This window comes from Amblyomma maculatum, chromosome 5 (assembly GCF_055883805.1).
Source record: "Amblyomma maculatum isolate TAMU_Amacu chromosome 5, ASM5588380v1, whole genome shotgun sequence".
Lineage (NCBI taxonomy): Eukaryota > Metazoa > Arthropoda > Arachnida > Ixodida > Ixodidae > Amblyomma > Amblyomma maculatum.
The window spans coordinates 147,008,339-147,030,530 of record NC_139348.1 but is presented as its reverse complement, the minus strand read 5'-3'; the positions used below and the strand labels follow the sequence as shown (position 1 = coordinate 147,030,530).

At 41.4% G+C, this 22,192-nt stretch overlaps 1 protein-coding gene across 1 annotated transcript; it reads left to right on the top strand.

Moving 5' to 3' along the window:
• Positions 1 to 966: 966 nt before the first annotated feature.
• On the top strand, positions 967 to 21,530 carry LOC146189875 (uncharacterized). Its single transcript, XM_084605360.1, has 9 exons — positions 967 to 1,039; positions 5,532 to 5,578; positions 6,870 to 6,908; positions 7,619 to 7,654; positions 11,154 to 11,250; positions 14,036 to 14,169; positions 18,163 to 18,210; positions 19,151 to 19,186; positions 21,348 to 21,530. Exons 1-9 carry the CDS (start codon positions 967 to 969, stop codon positions 21,528 to 21,530), a joined length of 693 nt encoding a protein of 230 aa, XP_084461486.1.
• Positions 21,531 to 22,192: the final 662 nt, after the last annotated feature.

Here is a 22,192-nt window from a genome sequence, read left to right as displayed (position 1 = left end):
ATAGTCGGTTAAAAGCCGGATACGGATCCGTATTTTCGAAATACAGCAGTCTAACAACTTGTACATTTTTTCACCTTTCAGGCGTTTCTATTCTACAAGCAGCCGCCGTTTATCACGCATATAAGGAGAAAACAAAGCAAAACTACCAGCAATGAAGAAAGGATTTGGCGCTTACCTCTACGCATGTGCTCAGTGATCAACGGCTCTGAATGAGACTTGCTCATTCATTATTGTTGAAAAGCAGTTGTGACTTGGCACGGATGCTCGTATTGCATCCTTTGCTGCTATCGTGTTCGCTGCAGCCACCGCTTCTAGATTTTTGCCTTGCCGTTTTGCTCTGTGCTGCTTTTTTGCCTTTGCACTGGCAATAACTAGACGTACTCTACCGCAGTCTCATCGGTGGCAACAGGAACTTCGTTAAAAACGTTTAAGCTAAAAGGTGATAAATGAGCTCCAATTCTCTCTAAAGCTAGTGTCTCGCTTAAAAAATACATCCGGGATACACACACATGCGCGCTAAATAGAGAAGCCCAACTAGAGGCTACACTTTTGGCTCCATAAACATCCCCTTCTGTCCCGCTGCAGCATCAAGAATGATCATCAAAAGTTACCATTTACTGCACATGTCACTCCGCAGAGTAGCGTGATCGTTGCAGGTGTCGAGAAATGTAAGTGTAAATGCGTGCAGAGAAGTGAATAATGTTTAATAAGGAATTTCAGGTGGGCACGGGGAGAAAAACACACGTGTAACCATACACTATGCACTTGAATAATTTTGGAAAAGCTTCGGCCATCCGTTGCACTGGAAACGACCCTTTCAATGACGTCATTAGTGCGTACCTTCTCGTGTTATTGGATCCTGGTTTTGGGTATAAAAGGAATCAAAGTTCCTGCCCACATATATCGAGGGCTACTCCTACCAGTCGAGTCTCTTTCATCGCCTCCTGCCGGACAAGCAATTCAACCATGGCCTCCGCCTACACCCTTGTCGCTCTGCTGATCGCTGCAGCCATGTCTTCTGCGTCAGCTTCAACTTCGAGTAAGCGTACACCGCAATTTTATTACTTATTGGCTTAAATTTTGGCTCAACAATTTCCGCTCATCCTTGCCTGAAAACATCGGTATTTTTGTTGCAAATAGTCCCGACAGGACTATCAACCTTATTTAAATTTTTATGTAAGCTTTATAATTGTAATCGCATATCTCTTTACACAGAAAAGCAAACGCCTGTTGAGAGAGGGTCAAGTTGATTTCGAAATTGTTAAAGATTGGCAACTACAGAAACGTGGTAAGATAGGGGTACATGAAGCCTCCATGATAGTGGTACATGAAGCTGGTACATAACCTCCAAAACTGACTTTATCTTGCGGAACTTCGTAGTGGAGAGCTCCGGATAAATTAAACCATCTGGTTTCGTTAAGGTGCAGCGTCGTCGCATATTACGCGGGCACCTGGCGTTTCACTGCCATCAAAATGCGGTCTCGCGGGTCGGGATCAAACCACCTTCCGCGGACCAGAAGTCGAGTACTTACTAATCCAGTCATTCAACTAGCACGGCACGGCAATTCAAAGTAACAGGCTCTCGAAAGACTGAAACCCCTTTTTTGTAACAGGAGAGAAGGCTAAAAATAGACATAAATTCATTGAACTTAGCCTCCTTATGCACCGTGAAAGAAACTTTGCTGCTAAGCTGTTTTTGTTTTCTTTTTGATAAACTTTGCGCAGGGTATTCAACAGACAACAACAACAACAAAAGTGTACAGCTGCTACACGAATGCGGTTTTTTTAAATGTAAATTATAGCAGCCAAGACTAGCAGATAAAAATAAAAAGTTAAAATTCGTTGTGATAAAAATTATGCGCAGAACGCCGCAAAACATTAAGCCTGCAGTTGATCAGTGGTGGTGGCGTTCAGCTTACTGAAATTAGTGAGGTAGACTCCAGCAGTGGCGGCCATATAACGAGGTGGGAGAACTTCAAAACAACCGATGAATATTTCCCATCGTTGGGGCTCACTTCAGGATCTGAACGATGGGATTTGCAGCGCGAAATTTCTTCAACACATGCCCGCCTAAATAATATTCATATGAAGTGTTTGAAAATGTGAAGGCTTGACACAAGCTTCAATTTTAGGGCCAGCTTCAAGTTATCCGCGGTTTAGGACAACATCACCATGTAAGGGCCAAATGTTGGAGCTAAAAACATACCCAAAGGCACGTCGCCGCAGAGATTTCTAAATTATTTTCTGCCTTCTACTAGAGCGTGAAAAATAAGTTGCAGAGCGCGCGAGAGAATTAATATCTCGTTTTATATTGAATTTAATCTCTGCCCTCGTACAATTTAGGGCAAATTAGGAAAGGTACACACAAACAAAAACTCTTCTTTTTCTTTTCTTCTCCCTGGATTTGCCTTAAGGGACTTATCGCCGGGTTATAAGTGACTACAGTAGAAAAATGGACCCTCAGTGCATAGAGGGAAATATATGTTATAACGACGCATATTTATCGCGATTTTAATTTATAATATTTAGGCGCATTGCACAGAATATTAAGGTATTTCCGGGCGTATGAATGTTGGTAAACAACTCTCAAATGGCGAACACTAAAAATGACCGGAATAATAATACGCCACAAAATGCCCAACTTCATTTAGAATAAGCCGCTGAAAAGCTATGAAATGTTGTGGTTTTTTTCATTCAATCTACCAGTCAGTTCTTTAAATTAGCTCTTTATGAGTAAACTAATGTTCTATTCACATGGAGTTCTGCCAAAGCTTTAAAATAATCCCGGCTCTACTATTGGCGACCATCTTTACGATCAAATCTTCTCACACTCGCCATAACATTGTGTAGAACAAATATACTTTACCATAAAGATGTCAACTGTGATAACCAAATTATGTTTCTCCAATCTATTTTAGAGAGTAATCTTTGGAAGACGTCGTGCCACACAGTTTGCTTTCACACTTTGTTTCTGAACAAGAATCCCTTTTCTCTTATCGCTGCTTCATCAACCCAAGTCGCACCAACCGACCTCTCCTCCTTTTGTTTTAATAAATTACTTTATTTTTTTCGCTCGCTCTCTGACGACAGTTTTAGCGAGTTGATAGGGGGTCTTATTGAGAAAACGAAAGTGGGATAAAGAATGCATGTGCAGGAGGTGTTCGCTCTCCCCACGTTCCATCACTCCTCCATTTTTTAAGTAGACTGCAGCATGAAAATTTAAGCAGAAATACGCAGTCTCCTTCACATGACACGTATGCATGCAATCTTGATCAAAGATTTCTAGAAATTGTCTTTAAACATTTGTAGGACATTTCGACGTTTTTGCATTTACAACCAAATGGCTTTCCGAAGCCTAAACTTTCCGTCTTCAACCAACATTCAAGAAACCTTATCACAGATAAATCGTCTCGCGAGCAATGGACATGTTTTGTTTTGAGGCGATTTCGCAATTACGCTGGAGAAATATCATATTCAATGTTTGGTGTTCTGTTATTGGCAGTTTTCTGTGAATTGATTCTTAGTTGCGATGATAAAAAAGCTACGTACAGAGGAATTCGCACTGCAGATTTCGAAATTTTTAAGACCAGTATTCAAATTATTATGAACCTATAGTGCGAACAATAGCCCGTGTAATCATATACTATTAGTCATATACTATTGCGTATATCTAGAAATATGTGCTTATGTTTGGGGTATGGTATCCACAATAGCCACTCAGGCTGGTATCATCCTGCCTATTGTAATGAAATGGTTTCGAAAGGAACCGAGTGTGATATATGTGACATCGTCTTTGCGAATACCTTGGCAAGCTTCTATACTAGTCAGACTAGCGCAACTATTTGTTGCATTCATTTAGGCTCGACATATTTTGTCTTCTATCAGTTGCCACTATTGTTGCATCACGTGGCAATCATTTTCAAGTTTCCCTGAGAAGCGAGCGGACCATTGGCTTATTGGCAATCAGACTTCACTGCCGACTGCATATCGCAGGCAGTGGTGAGCCGGAGCATGTCAATGTCTATCGTAAGCTCAGGTATCCGTTGCCTCCTGAATTCTGTGTTCGACCTCTTGTTGCTTTCGTCTGGTGAGAGCTCCACATTGAAAGCCCGCCTAGGGAAATGGATAATAATATTCACAGCATATGATACCTGGTTTCATTCTCTACATAAAGTAAGAAGTATGTCATTTACATTTTCCGTGAAAACAAAATAAGCCTTGTTCTCAAAAAAAAAATAGTTGCACTTAGATCTTTCTTTAGTGCGGCAAGGCGAAAGCCTTTCCTGCGACCCTTTGGACTCATTTGCCACTTTTTCCATCCTTTTCTGTGGTCGTTTTCTTCTTTTTGCTTTGTTTTTTTCTCCTCTTTCATTGTTTCTACTTTTTCATTTCTCATCGTGTTTTTTTTTTTACTGTTTCACCCTTTTTTCTCTCACTACGTTTTTGCTCTTTAAGTTTTGACTGTTTTCGATGTTGCAACGCAGTGACGAGGCCTGGAATTAAAAGGTTTGCAACGTTTTTGGCCGTTTTTTGTACGGGTTTCATGTATTTTGCACAATCTTGACTTAAGTGACTGTTTTGACGTCTGCACACAATATTGACGTCTTTAGCTATTTTGACGTCGAAATGACTTTTTTGGCTCTAATGAATCAACTAAATACTCCACATCAACGCACCAACGAAAATTAGCACACGGACACATTAATTCACCCTCTATCTAATAGAGCCATTTTATTACTCATCTATGAGGGCATGACACCCTTCTTAGACTCAGAAATCCTGTCCACGCGCATGAGGCCATGAAGTATTTCTTCTTAAAATACAGCGTTGGCGTTACGAGCTGAAAATCATTGTCCTGTCTCTGGCAGCTGATATGTCGGTGCGCCGATCGGTCGGTAGAGCGACGTCACAAAACCACGTGGCATGGTCAATTTGGTAATAGTTGCCAGCTCGGGCTCCTCAATTCAGACGAGCGGTTGAAGAAAACCAAGATATAGCACCTATGCATTTCGAGCGAGACAAACTGGTCCTCGGCCACGCAGGCATGTTCATATGGCTTGGTAAGCTGGCATTTATGTAAATGTTGGGTGGTCTTTCACATATCACAACAGCTTAGTTCTATTCTGAAGGGTAATTGCGAAGTAGTGGAAGCACAAATCAAGGATTGGTGATTAGGCAAGTGGTGAACTGCATGTACGTGAATATGGATTCACAAGGGCAGCCGCTGAGGAGAGCCTTTGACGAAACCGCATCATACACTTAAACGCGTAAATGTAATGGCCTCTTAATTTCTTTAGTTTGTTGTTAGAATGTGCTCTTCTAAATCAAATTTTTTCCTCGCCTACAGAATGAAGCATTAGGTAAATTTTCAGATGTCGGCTAAGCAACAGGATAAAAAAAGACATGAAGGCAATAAATTGTGGCCTGATACACTTCGAGTCGTGCGATAGCGTAATTTTCAAATGTGTGACAAAACCGGCATGATAATCTCGAAATGTGTGAACAAAATTATTTCTTCTGTGTTTTTTCAGCCTCTTGCGTCAATATTACCCTCAACAATATCCTCAACATTGGAACTGTGAGTATCTCGATCTGTAGTATCCAGATTACACAATTATGTCAACACGTGAAACATTTTTCATCAGCCACTAACACGCCGCTAACGTTTGACTGCTCGCTTAATATGAGAGCTTCAAAACTGTCAAATTTTTTATTGACAAGGAAGCAATGTTAAAGAAACAGAACACTGGAATTTAGGTGTCAATGTTTTTTGGCGAAATGTAAAGATTGATGTGAAAAACGGTGAAAAAAAAATTAATAACAATTTTTCGGGCAGTGCATGTGCTCATTGGTATGTAGTCCGATGCTGGAAACCATGAGCAGCGACCGCGGGGATGACTGGTGGTCGACAAAAAAGCAGTACCGTAAACAAGTATAAATTTCACTCGCCAGACAGTAAGGGGCCATTTTTTTTTTTCGTAGAGTAGCGTCCTTTTCAATTTCATACTCAAGGCTGTTACGACACAATAACTCATGCCTCATCGACGAAAGGTTTTAGTGGGCACTATTATCGCTTCAATTACGGAATTCCAAACCCTGTGGCGCCATCTAGTGACAAAACCTGAAAGCATGCCTCTCGCGGTGCTAAAGGAGGTGTGGTTTTTATTTAAAAACACAGTGGAGAGAGCGCAAAATATAATAATGACAAGCACTCGTAGAAAAAAAAAATCATGTGACTTTAAGAACATCAGCGATATTTTGCTGACATGTAGTCACGTGGAGTACTATAATGAAAGTAATTGAGTTTCTCCGCTAGACTGCGCCTCAGTTCGATTTTAAAGCCTCTTTTCTTTGATATTGTAGTGCTTGATCTGTACTCTATGAGGCAAGGACTTCTTATCTCCACCATGATCAGATGACATAACAGCGTTCTGTCCCTTTAAGGTAGCTTTAAAAACATTTTTCTAAAAAAGAAAGGCTGGGAAAGAAGGTGAAAATAAAAAAGAAAAAAATATTGTTACGTTGTGGCGCGAGTGCTCCTGCCCTCACCACTGCCCGCTTCTTCTTCGTTGCTCGTCCGTACCAATATGCTCATAAAGGCAATTACAAAAATTAGCAAGAATTTATAGAGTTCCTTAAAGCAATCGAACGAAGGCGCAGAATGATATAAAAGTCTTCCAAAGGTTAGGGCCGCTCCGAAAAGCCTTTGGCGTTCGCACGAGAAAAAATTATCGTTCGATGAGTTTCCCCTTCAAAGCCTGGTGCGGAGATTTGATTGTTGCCTTGTTTTTCGCGCCCCATCCCACTATCCGAAAAGAAAAAAAAAAACAGTGCTCAATGTTTTTTGTATGTTTTCTGTTCCATGTCAGTGCGTCGGAAGTTCTACAAACTTCTGCGGCAGCACAACCGTAAGTAATTGTTCGCTTTTCCTTTTTTGTCTCAAAATTCGACGGGTACACATTAGGTTCTTTTCATACAAGTTCCTGCTTTCTTCTTGCCGAAGTTCTCATAGTCCATTGGTGTCAAAAGTTTGTGAGGTTATCATTTATTCAATACTTTTATGCTTTTCACAACTAGCCTATATTTATTCAACTTTTTTGGCGTACCAAGGATAGCGCTGTCCGATTATCACATGTTTCGTGCAATTAGGTTTCATGGTTTTCCTCAATAGTCATGCTGTATTTTTTCGCGCTGGTTAACATGGTTACCAATTTACACTGTGCTTTTCTTATACTAAATATAGTTAAATTTGTACAGGTTGGGACGAATCACATGCTGATGTGCAGTTTGGGCCTTCTTGAGGCCACAGTAATAACATTAGGAAAGAGTATGCCTAACAATTTCGCGGAACGCATACTCTTGAAGTTGCCTGTATAATTATCCCAATCTCCGCAGGCCACAGTAATCAAAAAACGAGCGTAATTTTACAACTGTTGCTTAATTTCGAATGCTTTCTATTCTGATACAAACTGGATGTCACTGTCGAATTACTCACGTTATAATCGAACGTACGTCCCGTTTAAATTGTAATTTTTTGAAACACCTAATTATATTATTTACTGGCAAATGTGCTCATTTGATTTTAATCCTTATAATAAATGCTCGTGTCTATTTGCAGCAAAATCTCACGCAAGGACTCGTGAAAGTCATTAACGTAAGATATTTTTTGATCTTGATCCATTGAACTAGCTGAAACCTGTCGCCTTATTGTTATCGCAGCTTCCCTGGATACTTTTTCGCTCTTTGTCACCGTATTGCACAAAAATGAATGCTTGAATCAACTTAAGGCCGATTCGCATTGCCATTGTATAACATCGCGATCTCGGAATAGGCCGCTGCCAATCCAACCCAGTCGAAAGAACTACAGAATATTCTGTAGTTTCTGTTTCTGTTGTTACGAGAGAATTTCAGAACATGACAGAAAATCTGTTGTGGCAACAGAACATTCTGTAGTAACATCAGAATTTTCTGTAGTTATAAGAGAAAAATACTGCACAACTACAAACAACAACAAACTAGTATACCAAAAACTACACAACTACAGAAATATGTGACGTTTACGATAGAGCTACCGAATATTTGGTCGTACTTTTGACAGGTTCTGTTGTTTTTTCGACTTGGAAATGGCTAGGAGTGACTTCTAAAGAAACGCACGATCGATTGGTTCACTCCCTGCACGCGGCAGTGTTTCCCATCTTCATTGGAGAAGTGGAGCCTCAGGGCTCCAGTAATTAGTAGAGTAAAATCAATCTCTCCATTTAGAGGGCTACAGAGAACTTTCCTGAAAGACGTCGCTCGAATGAGTGTGCACGTACTCCGTGCATGGAGAGAGAAGTCAGACATTATTGGCTTTTGATATCACTTTATACCTTTCTGCAGAAATGGTACTTACAGCGTGTATTGCATAGATATCATTATGGCACCCCCGCTAGGACGGTGCCCTGTTTTGATTCAATATTGCCGAAGATACGAACATCCGACATCGTCTTATCGAATCAGGCAAAGTCGAAACTTGAGCTCTGTGGATTCAGCGATTCTCCTGAGAGAACATTCTACGGGATGTGTATAATTGCGCAGCACGCTTTATTTTTAGGACATCACTTTTCAGGCAGACATGTGCACGAGAGCAGTGCCCTCTAAACATAGTTACACATTAGTCATCATTAAAGCATACCCCGGGCTATGTTTCCGTTACTTTCGCCGGTGTTGCTAGATAGGAGATCGATACCCCTATAGTGAGTGCGTGCTATGTGACAACGATGCAGTAGGCGCCCAGGCCGCTGTTTAGCACCCAGGCAACATTTGGTGCTCTCAAAGCAAGCTAAACGCGCATGTGTAATGAGGGTGTGCGGGCTGCCAATACTCTGGTAATGATAAGGCGGCATACAGTATGCTAAGGTGCCCATTACTTTCCTAAAAAAGTTATTCGGCCACGAGCACTCTTGAGGGAAAAATTGGGGCCTCCAATATACCTAGATAAGCTAACTGCAGTTTATGTTCGCTGGAAGATTTTCCTCCGGCTCAGCTTTTTTTTTTAAGTAAGTTTAGTTCTGCTTAATTCTGAGAGAAGCTGTATGTCTAATTCTCTCTGATCAAGCGCTGCAGTTGGCTCCAGTCTCCCAATAGTTGCTCCTGACATTATCTACTTTCGTCCAGATGGGTGCAGCTGGAGCGAAGCTGTTGTCCTCATGCCTCTCACATTACTCGCTGCACCTGCTGCTCCCAGGCTTCGCACAAACATAACGCTTTATTCGCAGATGACAGTTAACAGCTTTGACGAGTTCGACCTAGACGGCAGGCGAACGCTAACAGGGCCGAGAAGCAGCTGGAACGAAACTTCTGTTTCTTCAGCACAAGGGGCACCGCACGAGCCTTACTACATTCCTGCTTCGAGGTTTCATCGTGACAAATAACGACCTTTTGGTACCCAATGAAGAAAAAGTAATAGAAATTGTCTGATTTCGCAGTAGAATTTCAGTGCGGCTTTGGCCTTTAAGCCATAGTGTCAACAAATACCTGCATACGACAAACAGTATAGCTCCAAGTACTGTATAGTAATGGACAGTGGTTAACCCAGTAATTGCGCACTAAACTATGAACGAAGAGAATCATATATGGCACAGAACACTCCAAGCTGCACATGGACGTCAGTCCATGTACTGCTTGGCGTGTCCATGTGCAAGAAGCTTTAAATATTGTTACACATTTGTGTACATATTTTTGTGGAAAAAAAATGCAGGACATAAAGTCAAATGCACAACGAGCAGACGACATTACCTCGCAGACAAGACGTAATTACTTGCCACTATGAGGCGCTGGCTACGTCCGCCTTTCAGCCATCAGTCTTCACAGCGCGTGATGTGGTCTGAATAATGCAGCAATTAGAAACTCTTCAGTTTATCGTCACGTCAAAAGTCCGGAATGCAGCACATAATATGAGAACGGTAGCTGTATCAAAAGAGAAAAATAGTTTGGCGTATTATTTGGCCTGTTTAGGTTGCGCGTGTCTTTAGCCTATCACGCACACCCTCACAGAAAAGAAATTTATGCAGTGCACATTTTGTGTTAGACATCTGTACAGTGTGAGCGACAGAGTGCTACTGATAATGATAAAGTCGCATTTGGGGATCCACAGGTCATCGATAACTCGCCATGTCCCTGTACGAGTGCGATTATAGAAATAGTTCATAGATCTCCGTTAAGTGATAAACACAGAAAGAGCTTCAATCCTCTGTACAAGTAAGGCTAGAGGAACATTTTTGTTAGTCTGCAGACTCCGGACTGCGCCAAATTTGTACATACCTCAGAATAAGCGATTAGAGAAGTTATAACGGATTTTACAAAACCAGTAGAATGTTTAAACGAAGTCAAGCTTCGCACGGGGCGTCCTGTAATAGGGGTATTTAGAAAGGTGAAATACTTAAACAAAATAAAGGGGTTAAATTTTGATAGTGTTGGGGATACCCCGCAATCTCCTACAAGTACGGTTTTGACATACTAAAATTCTCCAAAAGCAGTCAGGAGCTCTAACCATAGTAACCAGTCCGGGGCGCATCTTTGAGATTCCAAAATCTCAATAAACTCGTGAATTGTTTAAAGAACGTACATACACGCCGGTAAGGTGTCACTATTACAGTGATACCCGGCCATTCACGATTGCCATATACAATGGAGGCCCACACTTGGAGCAACGAGTACTTGTGACCTATAAATCAAGGGGACAGATAATAAAGATGGCTGTCCCTTTGATCTACAGGTCACAAGTACTGCTTGCTCCAAGTGTATTAAAGGAAGGCTTAAAAAAATGTGACTTAGTACCATGTATATGGGTAACACTGTGAATACAACAAATGAGAAAAGGAAGACATAAGGAAAAGGCGCTATCGCTTCTTATTGTTAAAGCGAAATGTAAGCGATCGCCAAGGTTTTTGAGGATTTAACGTGATTTTTTCTTCGTACTGGAGAGCCTTACATCGACGCCTGTTTTCGACATCTTAGGTAAAACTCTTAAGCACTCAAATACATCAGATATCAGTGTTCATTGGAAGTGATCGCATTGAAGTTCTTCAAATTACGTCACTGATCCAATTTTTGGACTAACTTGCTTTCCTATGCTTATGATGTAGAAGTTAAGGGAATTGTTCTTCTTGCAGTGTGCCATTCGGGGAATCTACCAGAACGGCTCGCCGCAAGGAATTGTCAGTGCCTTGGCGCCTCTGCTCTTGATCATTGTAAATCGAGATATTCCAAGTGAGTACACTGCGGCGTTTTATCGTTTTGCTACTCTATGATGTATAGGAGGAGGAGGAAGATGAGGAGGAAAGGCAGGGAGGTTAACCGGTAAAGGAACTGGTTTGCTACCCTGCACTGGGGGAGAGGAGTAGGTGGGTATAAAAGTTGTGGGTGAGAGAGGGATGGGTGATGGCAGTACAGTCATATCACAGACATGTCACATCACATCACGTCCCAGTCATATAACGTAACATAAAAACTCATAGCCTTTCGATCAGTCCTGTGCTTTTCATAAAGCGGAGCAGTGCCTGGGAGGCCTTCACCGCAGACGATCGTCGTGGCCAGGGACCTAGGATCTTAATTTCAGTTAGTGGGCGTCCATCTAGACGCTCCAGCGCACGGCATAGGCACTGTCTTTCCTCGCTGTTTATGGGGCACTCACAAAGAATGTGGCCTATAGTCTCGTCGCACCCGCAGTTTGTACATACAGGGATATTTGCCATACCTATCACAAACGAATAAGAGTTTGTAAATGCTACACCAACCAACAGGCGGAACAGCAAAGTTTCTTCACATCGTGGTAGGCCAGGTGGAAGCCGGAGCTTGAGGTCAGGGTCCAGGGAATTTAAGCGGCAGTACCAAACTGGTCAGAATTCCACAAGGAGAGCGTGTGTTCCCGCGCAAGGGCGCGAAGTCTGCCCGCTGCGTCTGCCCTGGAAAATGGAATCAACACACAATCGCCCTCTTGGTGGGCTGTTCGTTCTGCTATGTATAAAAGTTCAATGCGACTACGAACCCTTTTCTTTTAAGTGCAGCGTAAAAATACTAATCAACCGAATGCACATAGCCATTTTTGTGGTTCATTGTTACTTATTCGAAACGTCCTACATGCCCTATGAAGTCTAGGAGGCAAGCGGCGTCGCAGTAAATAAACAGAGTAGCACTTTTACAGTGTCAAGGCGAGAACACACTAACGCACGACACGCGATAAATCTAGACACATAATCATTCATGTGTCTCATATGTTACGAGAAGTGCGCAATGGTGCAACCGACGACAGATTTCTTTTGAAAAAGTGGAAAGTTAAAAAACGCACAAATCAATACCCGAAATTGTCGCCTAGAAACTATAAAGCACGATTGCACAACAGGGTAAAAATGGCTACAAAGACGCAACAAAGCGTCGCAATGCTACGGAAAATTAAGCAGGAAATTTTCAGATTGCGGAATAGATTACTGTCTATCCAAATGTTCTCTTTTTTGCTAGAGTCTTCGTGGAGTCACTATGCTTTCTCGCGTACAAATCACATATATTGGTTGCTTCCGTCCTGCTTTGAAGATGTGTGCACCTTATCCTCGGAGCATCTGATCGACGGATCAAAGACAATTGTGAACATGTTGCATAACTCTCCTTCAAGTATGGAACAGGTTCCACCTAATCTGAAACAACCATCGCGTTCTTTCAAACAGTAGTACACTCGCTTACGAATAACAAGTCTTAGTAAAGAAAGCGTGGGAAGACAAGATTCTTAAAAAATGCAATGCAACATAAACAATGTTTGAGCTGAAGGGATGATCAACAGGAAGATGTTTTTGCTGTTAGGAGTGACGAAGCCACTCCTGACTAGATAATTTACTTCATTCATGCGCTTCAAAACAGCATTCAGTCTGTTGCTGAATATTTGCGGAGCCTATCAGATCTCATGAACTCTCAATGTGCTAAAAATGATTGCGTAGTTCTTAAAACGCTGAATTGAAGGACGTCTGTTACGATACATTAGTGTGTAGATTCGCAAATAACTGTAAAAGAATTGTGAGTTGAGCTAGTTGGTGCATCATTTTTTAAAAATACACAGCGCAACGAACATAGGACAAGCGAGTAGACGGGAACAGCGCTGACTATCAACTGCATGATTTATTGAAAGAACACGAATATATACAATAATGTTCTGACAACCAAGTGCGCATGTTCGCAGATAAAACAACAATTCACTTTAACCAGTTTCGTCAAGATATGAGATTTCTCGGGGATGAATGATAACAGATGGGGTGCTTACGCATGTGTCAGAATTCTTGTGAATGAGATAGGCCTCTTTTAATTCTCGTGTTAATTTCTCTCTCTGTTTGTACAACACTGTAGTTTCTTTGAACAGGGGAGTGTAAGGAGGGTGCAAAGGGGGCTTTTGGCTACATTCCTTGTGGTGTAGTGCCAGGTTCGATGACGGGGCTTTTTCTAGGGAGTTTTCATGTTCTCTTAGCCTTATGTTAAGACACCTTCCTGACTGACCAATGTAATCTTTTCCGCAAGTAAAAGGCACTCTGTATACCACTCCTTCTGTGCACGGAAGAAAAGCTACATTATGTTTTACCTGGCATCTCCCACGGCCTGCACGTCGTTTTTTGTCATTTATTTTTCGGTCTACTTTAGCGCAAATGCTGCCAAGTTTTATGGGCGCAGAAAACATGACCTGTACTCCATACCTATGTCCAACTTTAAAATAAAAAATAAAAAAATAGTGTGTATATTGTCTCTTTCTGCACACGCAAACATTCTTAGAAGGCGTTTGAACGATCAATTTTGCCTTTAGTCGCAGAGTTTTAATTCTTACTTTTATCGTGTTTATCGTTTTTCCTGCTATTGTTCTGGCCTAAGCTCAGGCCTTAATTTTTGTTTTTCAGCATCAGGGGATTATATTAAGCAATTACAGGCTTCTTCATGCACCCTGATCATAAATGGAGTATAAATAGTTGCAAGCCATTATCCATAATTTTTTTTAAATAATCAATCAAATGTTCTTTCGCAGCCGGCCTGAACGCGGGAATGCTGGGCAACTACCAGCTCTGCAATTCGACAGGTTGCCTCAGCTTCCTCATCAAGAACGACTCGTGTGTTGGCTCGATCAACATTGGGCTGCCTGCCGTTGGCAATCTCAGCTCGGTAAGGTCCTTTTTCTGGAATGCACGACCATTTACGCACGTTTCTCGAAAAAAGAGAACGCGCAATATTTCTCCCCTCTGTCAAGTCTTTATTGTCATTATCATTATTTTACATAAACCGAGCTTCATCTACATTAGCCACTTTTCGTAGGAAACCCTTCACGCCAAATGCCAGCTTTCGATATCGCTTGATTCATTTCAAATATTGCCGTAATTTATTTATCATCGCAATTGCTCACGTTGAGTTTACTGCAGAGAATAGTTTAAGAAACACCTAAGCTTCGACTCCAGCGGTATCATACGCGTAACCACTTGCAGGTTGTAGTTCGCGTGTACTTACCTCATTATTGCTTTACTACTGGCTTCATCGACAGTTCCTAATAGTTACTCTCTCTTATATACTACATACTCATTCATATAGAGCTGCAATCGGCCGCATTATGAGAAGCCTTACACGCAAAGATAAGGAGCCCTACAGTAACTAAATCTAAGGAACGTGTCCGCGGGGCATAGGCACAAACGTGCGCTGTCGCCTATGTCAACAGCCAGAAACCATAGTTCATTGCTTTGTGTATTGCCATGATGCAGTGTTTTTTTAGGACATTCTTCAACGGACTATCCAAAAGGACATTGATATTGCGCCCTATACTATAAAATGTTTGCCTATATGCTACCGACCACCAGGTAGCTCAGAAACTTTCGTAACAAATCTGTATGCTAACATCTCAGATATAAGAAGCAATTTCCCAAAGGCCGACATCTATTTATTCGGGGATTTTAATTACCTGAATATCAACTGGAATACCTTAAATGCATCGGCACAGGGCCCGGTTAATTTCGTTGAAATAACATTAGACTTTTCTTTAACTCAACTTGTTTCTAAACCTACGCGCGGCCTGAACATTTTAGACCTTGTTTTCACATCGGCTCCAGACAATGTTAGCCTGATCTCCCTCACGGATGGTTTCAGTGATCACAAACTTCTCCATTTCACTATAAAAATGCCATCCCGCCAACGCAGCCAACGTCAGAAATACATCTTCGACTATAACAGAGCGAACTACGATGCCATTAACCTCGGCTTACAAACTTTCTGCGATTTATTTCTGCAATTCTTTCCTAATCAATCTGTTAACAAAAACTGGCGTCAGTTCAAAGATAAACTCACGCAGTTAATGAACACCTACCTATATACCGCGCATATGTTTCCGTGCTAGCTCATCAAAGCCGTGGTACCACAAGAATCTTCGTACGCTGATTAACAAAAAAAAAAAAACGACTTTTCAAAACACCTAACGGCCGAGAACACCCGAATGATGGGAAAAACATAAAAACGCCGATAAGGAATACTGCTTGGCCATGCGGAAAGCTAAGCAAAAGTTCATGGCTTACGATTTGCTATCCCTCCTTAAGAACAATCTAAAAAAATTTTAGAAGACATTATCACCTTCCGAAACTTCAGATTTTACATTGATCAATGAGGCTGGAGATTCCATTGCTCCAGATGAACGCCCTCAGACCTTCAATAACTTTTTCGCCAATACGTTCACGAAGGAAGACTATTCCAATATTTCATCGGCACCTGAGTATGACTATGACTACATGAGCCCAATAGACGTTACTGTTGGTAGTGTTGCGACATTGATTAACAATCTAAAAGTAATTACTTCATGTGGTGTTGATGGGATTAATTCATAAATTTTGAAACATACCGTGGGTCATTCCAGCGTCATACTCACTCATATATTTCGCCAATCCCTTTCAACAGGAGAGATACTATACGAGTGGAAAATTGGAGAAGTTATTCCAGTTTTCAAATCTGGTGACCGAACTAATGTTGCTAACTATCGCCCAATATCGCTGACATGTATATCTTGCAAACTTCTCGAGCACATCATTGCATCTAACACGGCACTACATTTAGAAGGCAACGGTTTCTTCTATTCACAACAACACGGGTTCAGAAAAGGGTTATCATGTGAGACACAACTACTTAAGTTTACTAGTGAGCTGCTTCCTCGGTATGGACGAAAATCTTCAAATCGACTGTATATTCCTCGACTATGCTAAAGCCTTCGATCGCGTTCCACACTGTCGTTTAATCGCGAAACTCTCATCCTTGCACCTTGATTCATTAACAATTTCTTGGATAAGAAACTTTTTATCATTTCGTAAACAATTCACTTCTGTTGATAACAATTCGTCCCCTCTAATTGATGTAACATCAGGCGTACCGCAAGGTAGTGTAATAGGCCCTTTACTGTTTCTTATTTTCATCAATGACCTACCGTTAAGCATCACCCCAACACTCAGAATGTTTGCTGACGATTGCGTCCTTTATCGCAAAATCCGCTCTATCCTTAGAATCTCGCAGAACAATAGCACTTATCTGTTTCTTTCATAAAATTGTTTATAGTCATCATTCCTTCACTCTACCTCTCACAAACCTGGCCCGCACATCTCACCGATTGCATAATCACCTCAGTTTTAAACGCCTTTCGTGAAGAACCACTGCATTCAACTCATCAGCCCTGCCCCGTGCCATCATTTATTGGAATAGTCTTCCTGACAACATTGTTCAGATTTCAGATTATGTTATTTTCAAAGAAAAAATAAGCAACATTTCGTTGTGAAGCGTGCGGTTACTGAAGTGTTTTCTATAGTGTGCTTTTCAAATTTTGTTCTCTTTTCTTGTGTTTGCCATTGTATAACGTTAACGTTTTGAAAATAACGATGTCAAAATAACCATCTTCTACCTGCTTCTGTTTCGCACCCCAGTTATGTAACCCTCCTCACATAATACTCCAATCGGACCCCATGAGGTATTTGAATAAATAAATAAATGAATAAATAATTTAATAAATAAATAAAAGCTTCTGAGGATGCATGTGATTTTTTTGTGCTCCTGGGACTGTTTGTGAAAAAGCCGCATGACAGATTGCCAGGCAGAGCCACTACGTTCATTGAAGCCTCTGTTCGGAGAACAATGTGCTACGGTGCGGGGGATATATGCTCCGCATGAGCGACCTCCTGCCTGGTTACCTTTACTCGATGCACGTATATGTCTCCCGGAAGTTTCGTTTGTAGACAAAGTGATAGCTCGACGCTGGTGTCACTCTGTATGACAGACTACGAGATGCGACCTGAGTAAATCGGGCTTCAAGTACCTCGATGCAATAAAGCAAAAAAAAAAAAAACGTATGCGGTGCCAAGAGGCAGCATGTCTAATTCGAAGATAAAAGCCGTGGTTTCGAATTCTATCTCGCCCCAGTTCCAACTTTTTTTTTTCAGTGCTGTTCATTTATATCTTACTTCATGTACTAATCACGATGGAGTCGAAGTGCGACATTGTAATCCAGTTTGTAGCATAGTTTCTTAATTTAATAAGGCTTCAATGTACGTTGGACGCAAATTCTTTTGATCAATCCGCATTTCTCCTGCGCGCCACAAACGCCTGCACTTGTATGCTTTTTTTATGCGGGAGCTTGAACGGTGTCTACGTTAAAACGATTTTACCAGTTTTCACTCGGGACACGTTAAGCAGCTATTAGGTGGCAATACGAGATTCCCTGCAAGGCATTAAATGCTGAGAGACGAGAACGGTTGCTCAACTTCTCTGCGTAGTACAGGCCCTCTCTTTTATCATTTTCTATTCTTCAACTTCATTGGAAACAATTTCAGTAGTATCAGAACTCGGAGACTGATAAAAAATCTAGGAAACCATAATCTGCACAAAGTTATCAGTGGCTTGCCGACGCTGTGCCACATCATTATAATCAATATCAGTTCGACTAGGCGCACTGAATGACAACTTCCTCTCGTGTTCTGAGGAGCCCTAAGGGAACGTTTCCATTTTTTTTTTAAGTTTACTTTCTCTCTTTCTCTGTTCTTACAGAGTAATAAGCCTGTAGAATGAAAGGTACAAGGAGTGTCTATAGTAGCACCATTTTCTTCCGTGACCTTACACAATTAACAACTCCTTTTCTGTTTGCAGTGCGTTGGAGACACAGCTATGTTGTGCACGGCTGGATCACCTACCACCGTAAGTTGGCGGATACATTGAGCCAACCATTCGCCCCGATATCGATGGCACTGCGGTGGCATATTTTACGCCTCTGTCCAAAACAAAGAAGACAAAAACATTGAGGGGAAATGTTGATATAAGAAAGATAAGTAACCAAGAAATAAAACCACATTGATAATTTCATGGAACATGACGCTACGAGAATGCGCTGAAGGACGTATTGTAACATCTAGAAATTTTTTCAATGCTTCTTGTTGTTGAACCAGCAAATTGTGGGGAACGTCACAGTTGAGCAATGCTTCTTGTCGTTGAACCAGCAAATTGTGGGGAACGTCACAGTTGTGCATTGCTAGTAGTAAATGTGAACGAAGCTACTCGTGGGCGTTTTGGCGTCCAGTTCTTTGGCAATAATAAACAACTGCGGAGCTGGTTACAAGGGGGAATGCCGACGGCGACGACGACGCGAAACGCAGGAACGGGCGCCAAAGAGCTGCGCTCTAAACCACTATAACTGAGGGGGTGCCGAGAAGACAAACACTAAACAAAACAGTCTAGCCTTGATACATGAGCGTCCATTTTCGTAGTAGTAGCTCATACTCAAGGACATGCAGAGCATTGTGAATGATGCCGTCATTTTACTGTGCGAATCCTCACCGAATACTGGCCGGGCGATGGTTTGAGTTGTTCTAATGGGACATCGGACAGGTTGGTCGTGCTTGAAGACATCTTTAGTGCAGGAATAAGATCTGAATAATCAAAATGCACCGCAATGTCCGCTGCTGTATCTGGTCCACGTATAAGCTTTGGCTTTGCAGCAAGGTGTGTTCGAGTCCCTACAGTTCGCAGCTCATGACTGTGACTTTTTTTGACGTACGCATTTTTGCTGTTTTTGTGCGAATACCTGGAATAGCAAATACTGAATCCCATTTGTTTCCCCTCTATGTGTTCCTTCTTTCAGACAAACATGATTCAGTCCACAGTGAACGCCATTGCTGTGAGTATACTCAACAGTCTTCGTACAACTCAGCAATACCATCTTTTTCTTTAATACGGACTTTCCCATTTTGTTTCTGTTATTCAAAAAAATTCAAATTGCGAATATGATAGGGAATATAGCGGGAATAGCAGCAAATTTTTTGCTGTTTTATGTTAATCTCATTCATTTCCGAAATGATTCTATGCTGTCATACGAGCCATTACGATCCTTATTGTAGAGCGAAAAGATAGACCTAGTAAGAAGATATCTTACCACATAACATATTTGTGTGAATGTTACTTTTAGACTAATTGAACCATCGCCAATTATAGATCTTTTTGTCTTGTTTTCAAACGCACTTTAGTTTTTATGCAGCTTCACAATTTGCATTCCTCAAAACAACGCATTTGTGGAAAACAGTGCATGTCATGCATCTTCTGGGCACAACAGTAAGCATACCAAAGCAGGGTAAATCAGTTTGTAGTCCCTAGCACTCAACTGTATGCAAAATATGAAAAATCGGGTATGCACAACACATATGGGTTTACCATATGTGGTGTTAATTGTGCATACCCGATTTTGGGACAATTTCATATATTGTACATCATCTCCAGATGCTGATGCTTGATTACGTGTAATAAAATGAGACTTCAGAGTAGCATACATCACAATGAAAGTTCAATGTCTGCATCCTAAAGGAACTAAACAGTATATATGCATAATTTGGTCTAGGAGCTGTAGCAAAGATTGCGTGAACTTTTCTTAAAAAATACTATCTCTCACGAGAGAGGGCATGCAGCTCGTTCGATTGAAAAAGTGTTGCCGTCGCCGTGTGATAGATTTGAGAAAAGATTATCGGAATAAATATGTCCGTGATGTCTTATCAAAATATGGACGCAACTTTTCTTTGTCCAACATTAAAGACAGTTTCATATTTATTTGCTTGTCATTGAGAATCCAACCCCCAGTTAAGTTGATGCCTGTTGGCGATAGGAATTCTAACCGACGACATGTGTCCTTCCAATTACATGCCATTCATTCTAAGTGTAGGCGTCCCATGAATATAAAGAGAGTGCACATTTCTTTCCCCTAAAACGAAACCAACGAAACATATCTAAAAGAAGGCAAACGTTATGGCACTCCGTCAGTGCCAGAAATTTGTTTAACTAAAATCTGCTTTTGAAGACACTCGTCTACTCTTAAGGCCAAGCTTAAGCGCCCTCATAATTTTTACGCAAATTAAGAAGTCGGTGAAAAACACGATTCAGAGTTACGAGAATGTCCTGGGTTGGAACTCGGTCCTGATAGTTAAATAGTTTATTATTACTTACTTGGAGTGTGAAACTCCCTACCTTGTCTTGTCCCAACCTCATAATTTGATGATATGATATCATTGATGATATCATTTTTCTTGCTCCAGCCTTATCATTTTTATCATTCGATGGAGACATTGAAATGCAAGACGCCCGTGTGCTGTGCGATGTTAGTGCGCGTTAAGGACCCTATGTGGTAGAACATTTCGGTGTCCTCCACTACGGCGTCTCTTACAGCCGACTCGCCTTGGGACGTTAAATTCCATGAACAAACTAACATTGCCTTGGAGAGGAAAGAGCAAAAGCCTAGCGGTTCACAACAACCTGAGTGGGGTCGGTGGTGTGATTTGACATATCACATGTTTTAAAATACTTCATACGTGCACCTTTCATAGCCGCCGAGAGGGCTTTATATTTGATTGTTAACAAATTTCTGACAATTTGTGACTCTGATATTTTGTAAGTACAAAAGAAACAATCAAGTTGCTGAAAGAGCCAAAATAAAACCGTTTTTGAAAGTGAATCATCCCGCTGCGAAACATACGTTAAACAATATCTCATAGATGATGCAAAGCAACGTTTAACGTAAATCTAAACGGTAGCCGTACCAAATGGCACATATTAAAAATGTTACATGGAAAATACTTGGAACAGCTCAGACACAATAGGATAACTCTGAATAATTATGCGCTTCTCAAATACAGTTTGTGTCTGACACGGCGGTCGGGCATGCTGGCTACATATGAAACACGAATTTCATGTGCGGCGTGCGTTAAAACATCCACTGGTAGCGAACTGCCGAAGCACTATGAGGATCTTCTTGGAAAATTTTTCAACCATGATGCCATTCATTTGTTTACCTGCAGTGCATCCTCGGACAGCTTCCCGCGGACCAGCTACGCACTGTTCTTCAAGGCATCGTCTGTCAGCTGGTCATGGCCATTAACCAGGCCATACTGGGAAATGGGGCACTCCGCGCGACTTTCGGCCCGTTCAGCTTGGCGATCACCACCTCCCTAGGCGTCTCGTGTGAGTGGGCCGCATACTAGTCTGGAGAATGAAAAACGATCCATAACCTATCATATTTCCTAGAATATACTTTACACCCAGCGCGGCCACCGCAGGGACCCTCGTAAGTTGAGGTTAAACACTTTTTTTCAGACAGTTTGCATTCATCAGGTTTCCGCATGTAATCTGTCGGCAACAGCGACCACTTATCAAAATTCCATTACTGAGCGAAACTCGATTGAAAAAATACGTAGAAAAACATCCATATCTGGATTTCTCCGGTCTAATTTTATTAAGGCAAAAGCCTTTAATGGCTCATGCTGTGGTGGACAAAATGCGTCACGTTTTTGCGGCGTCTCTGATTGGCCGAGGCACGATGACGTGATAGAGGCCTCGACTAATCACAGAGCACCACCACAGTATGCGCGAATGCGTGCCTTATATGGCCATATGTCAATCAAGGATCAATTACAAAATAATGAATAATGAAACACTAATTTATGACTAATTAAGTAAATCATTAAAACTGATAATATAATTGAATAATAAATAAAGATTTATTCCATCTCTAATGACTAAATAATTATACATTTACCTAATTAGTAATTAATTATTACCAATTAGTGCCAGTTGCTTAGCACAAGGCGGCACTCAGGCTTTCGCCTTTCACTACTTTAGTCGCTAAAGTCCCTCGTAATTTTTT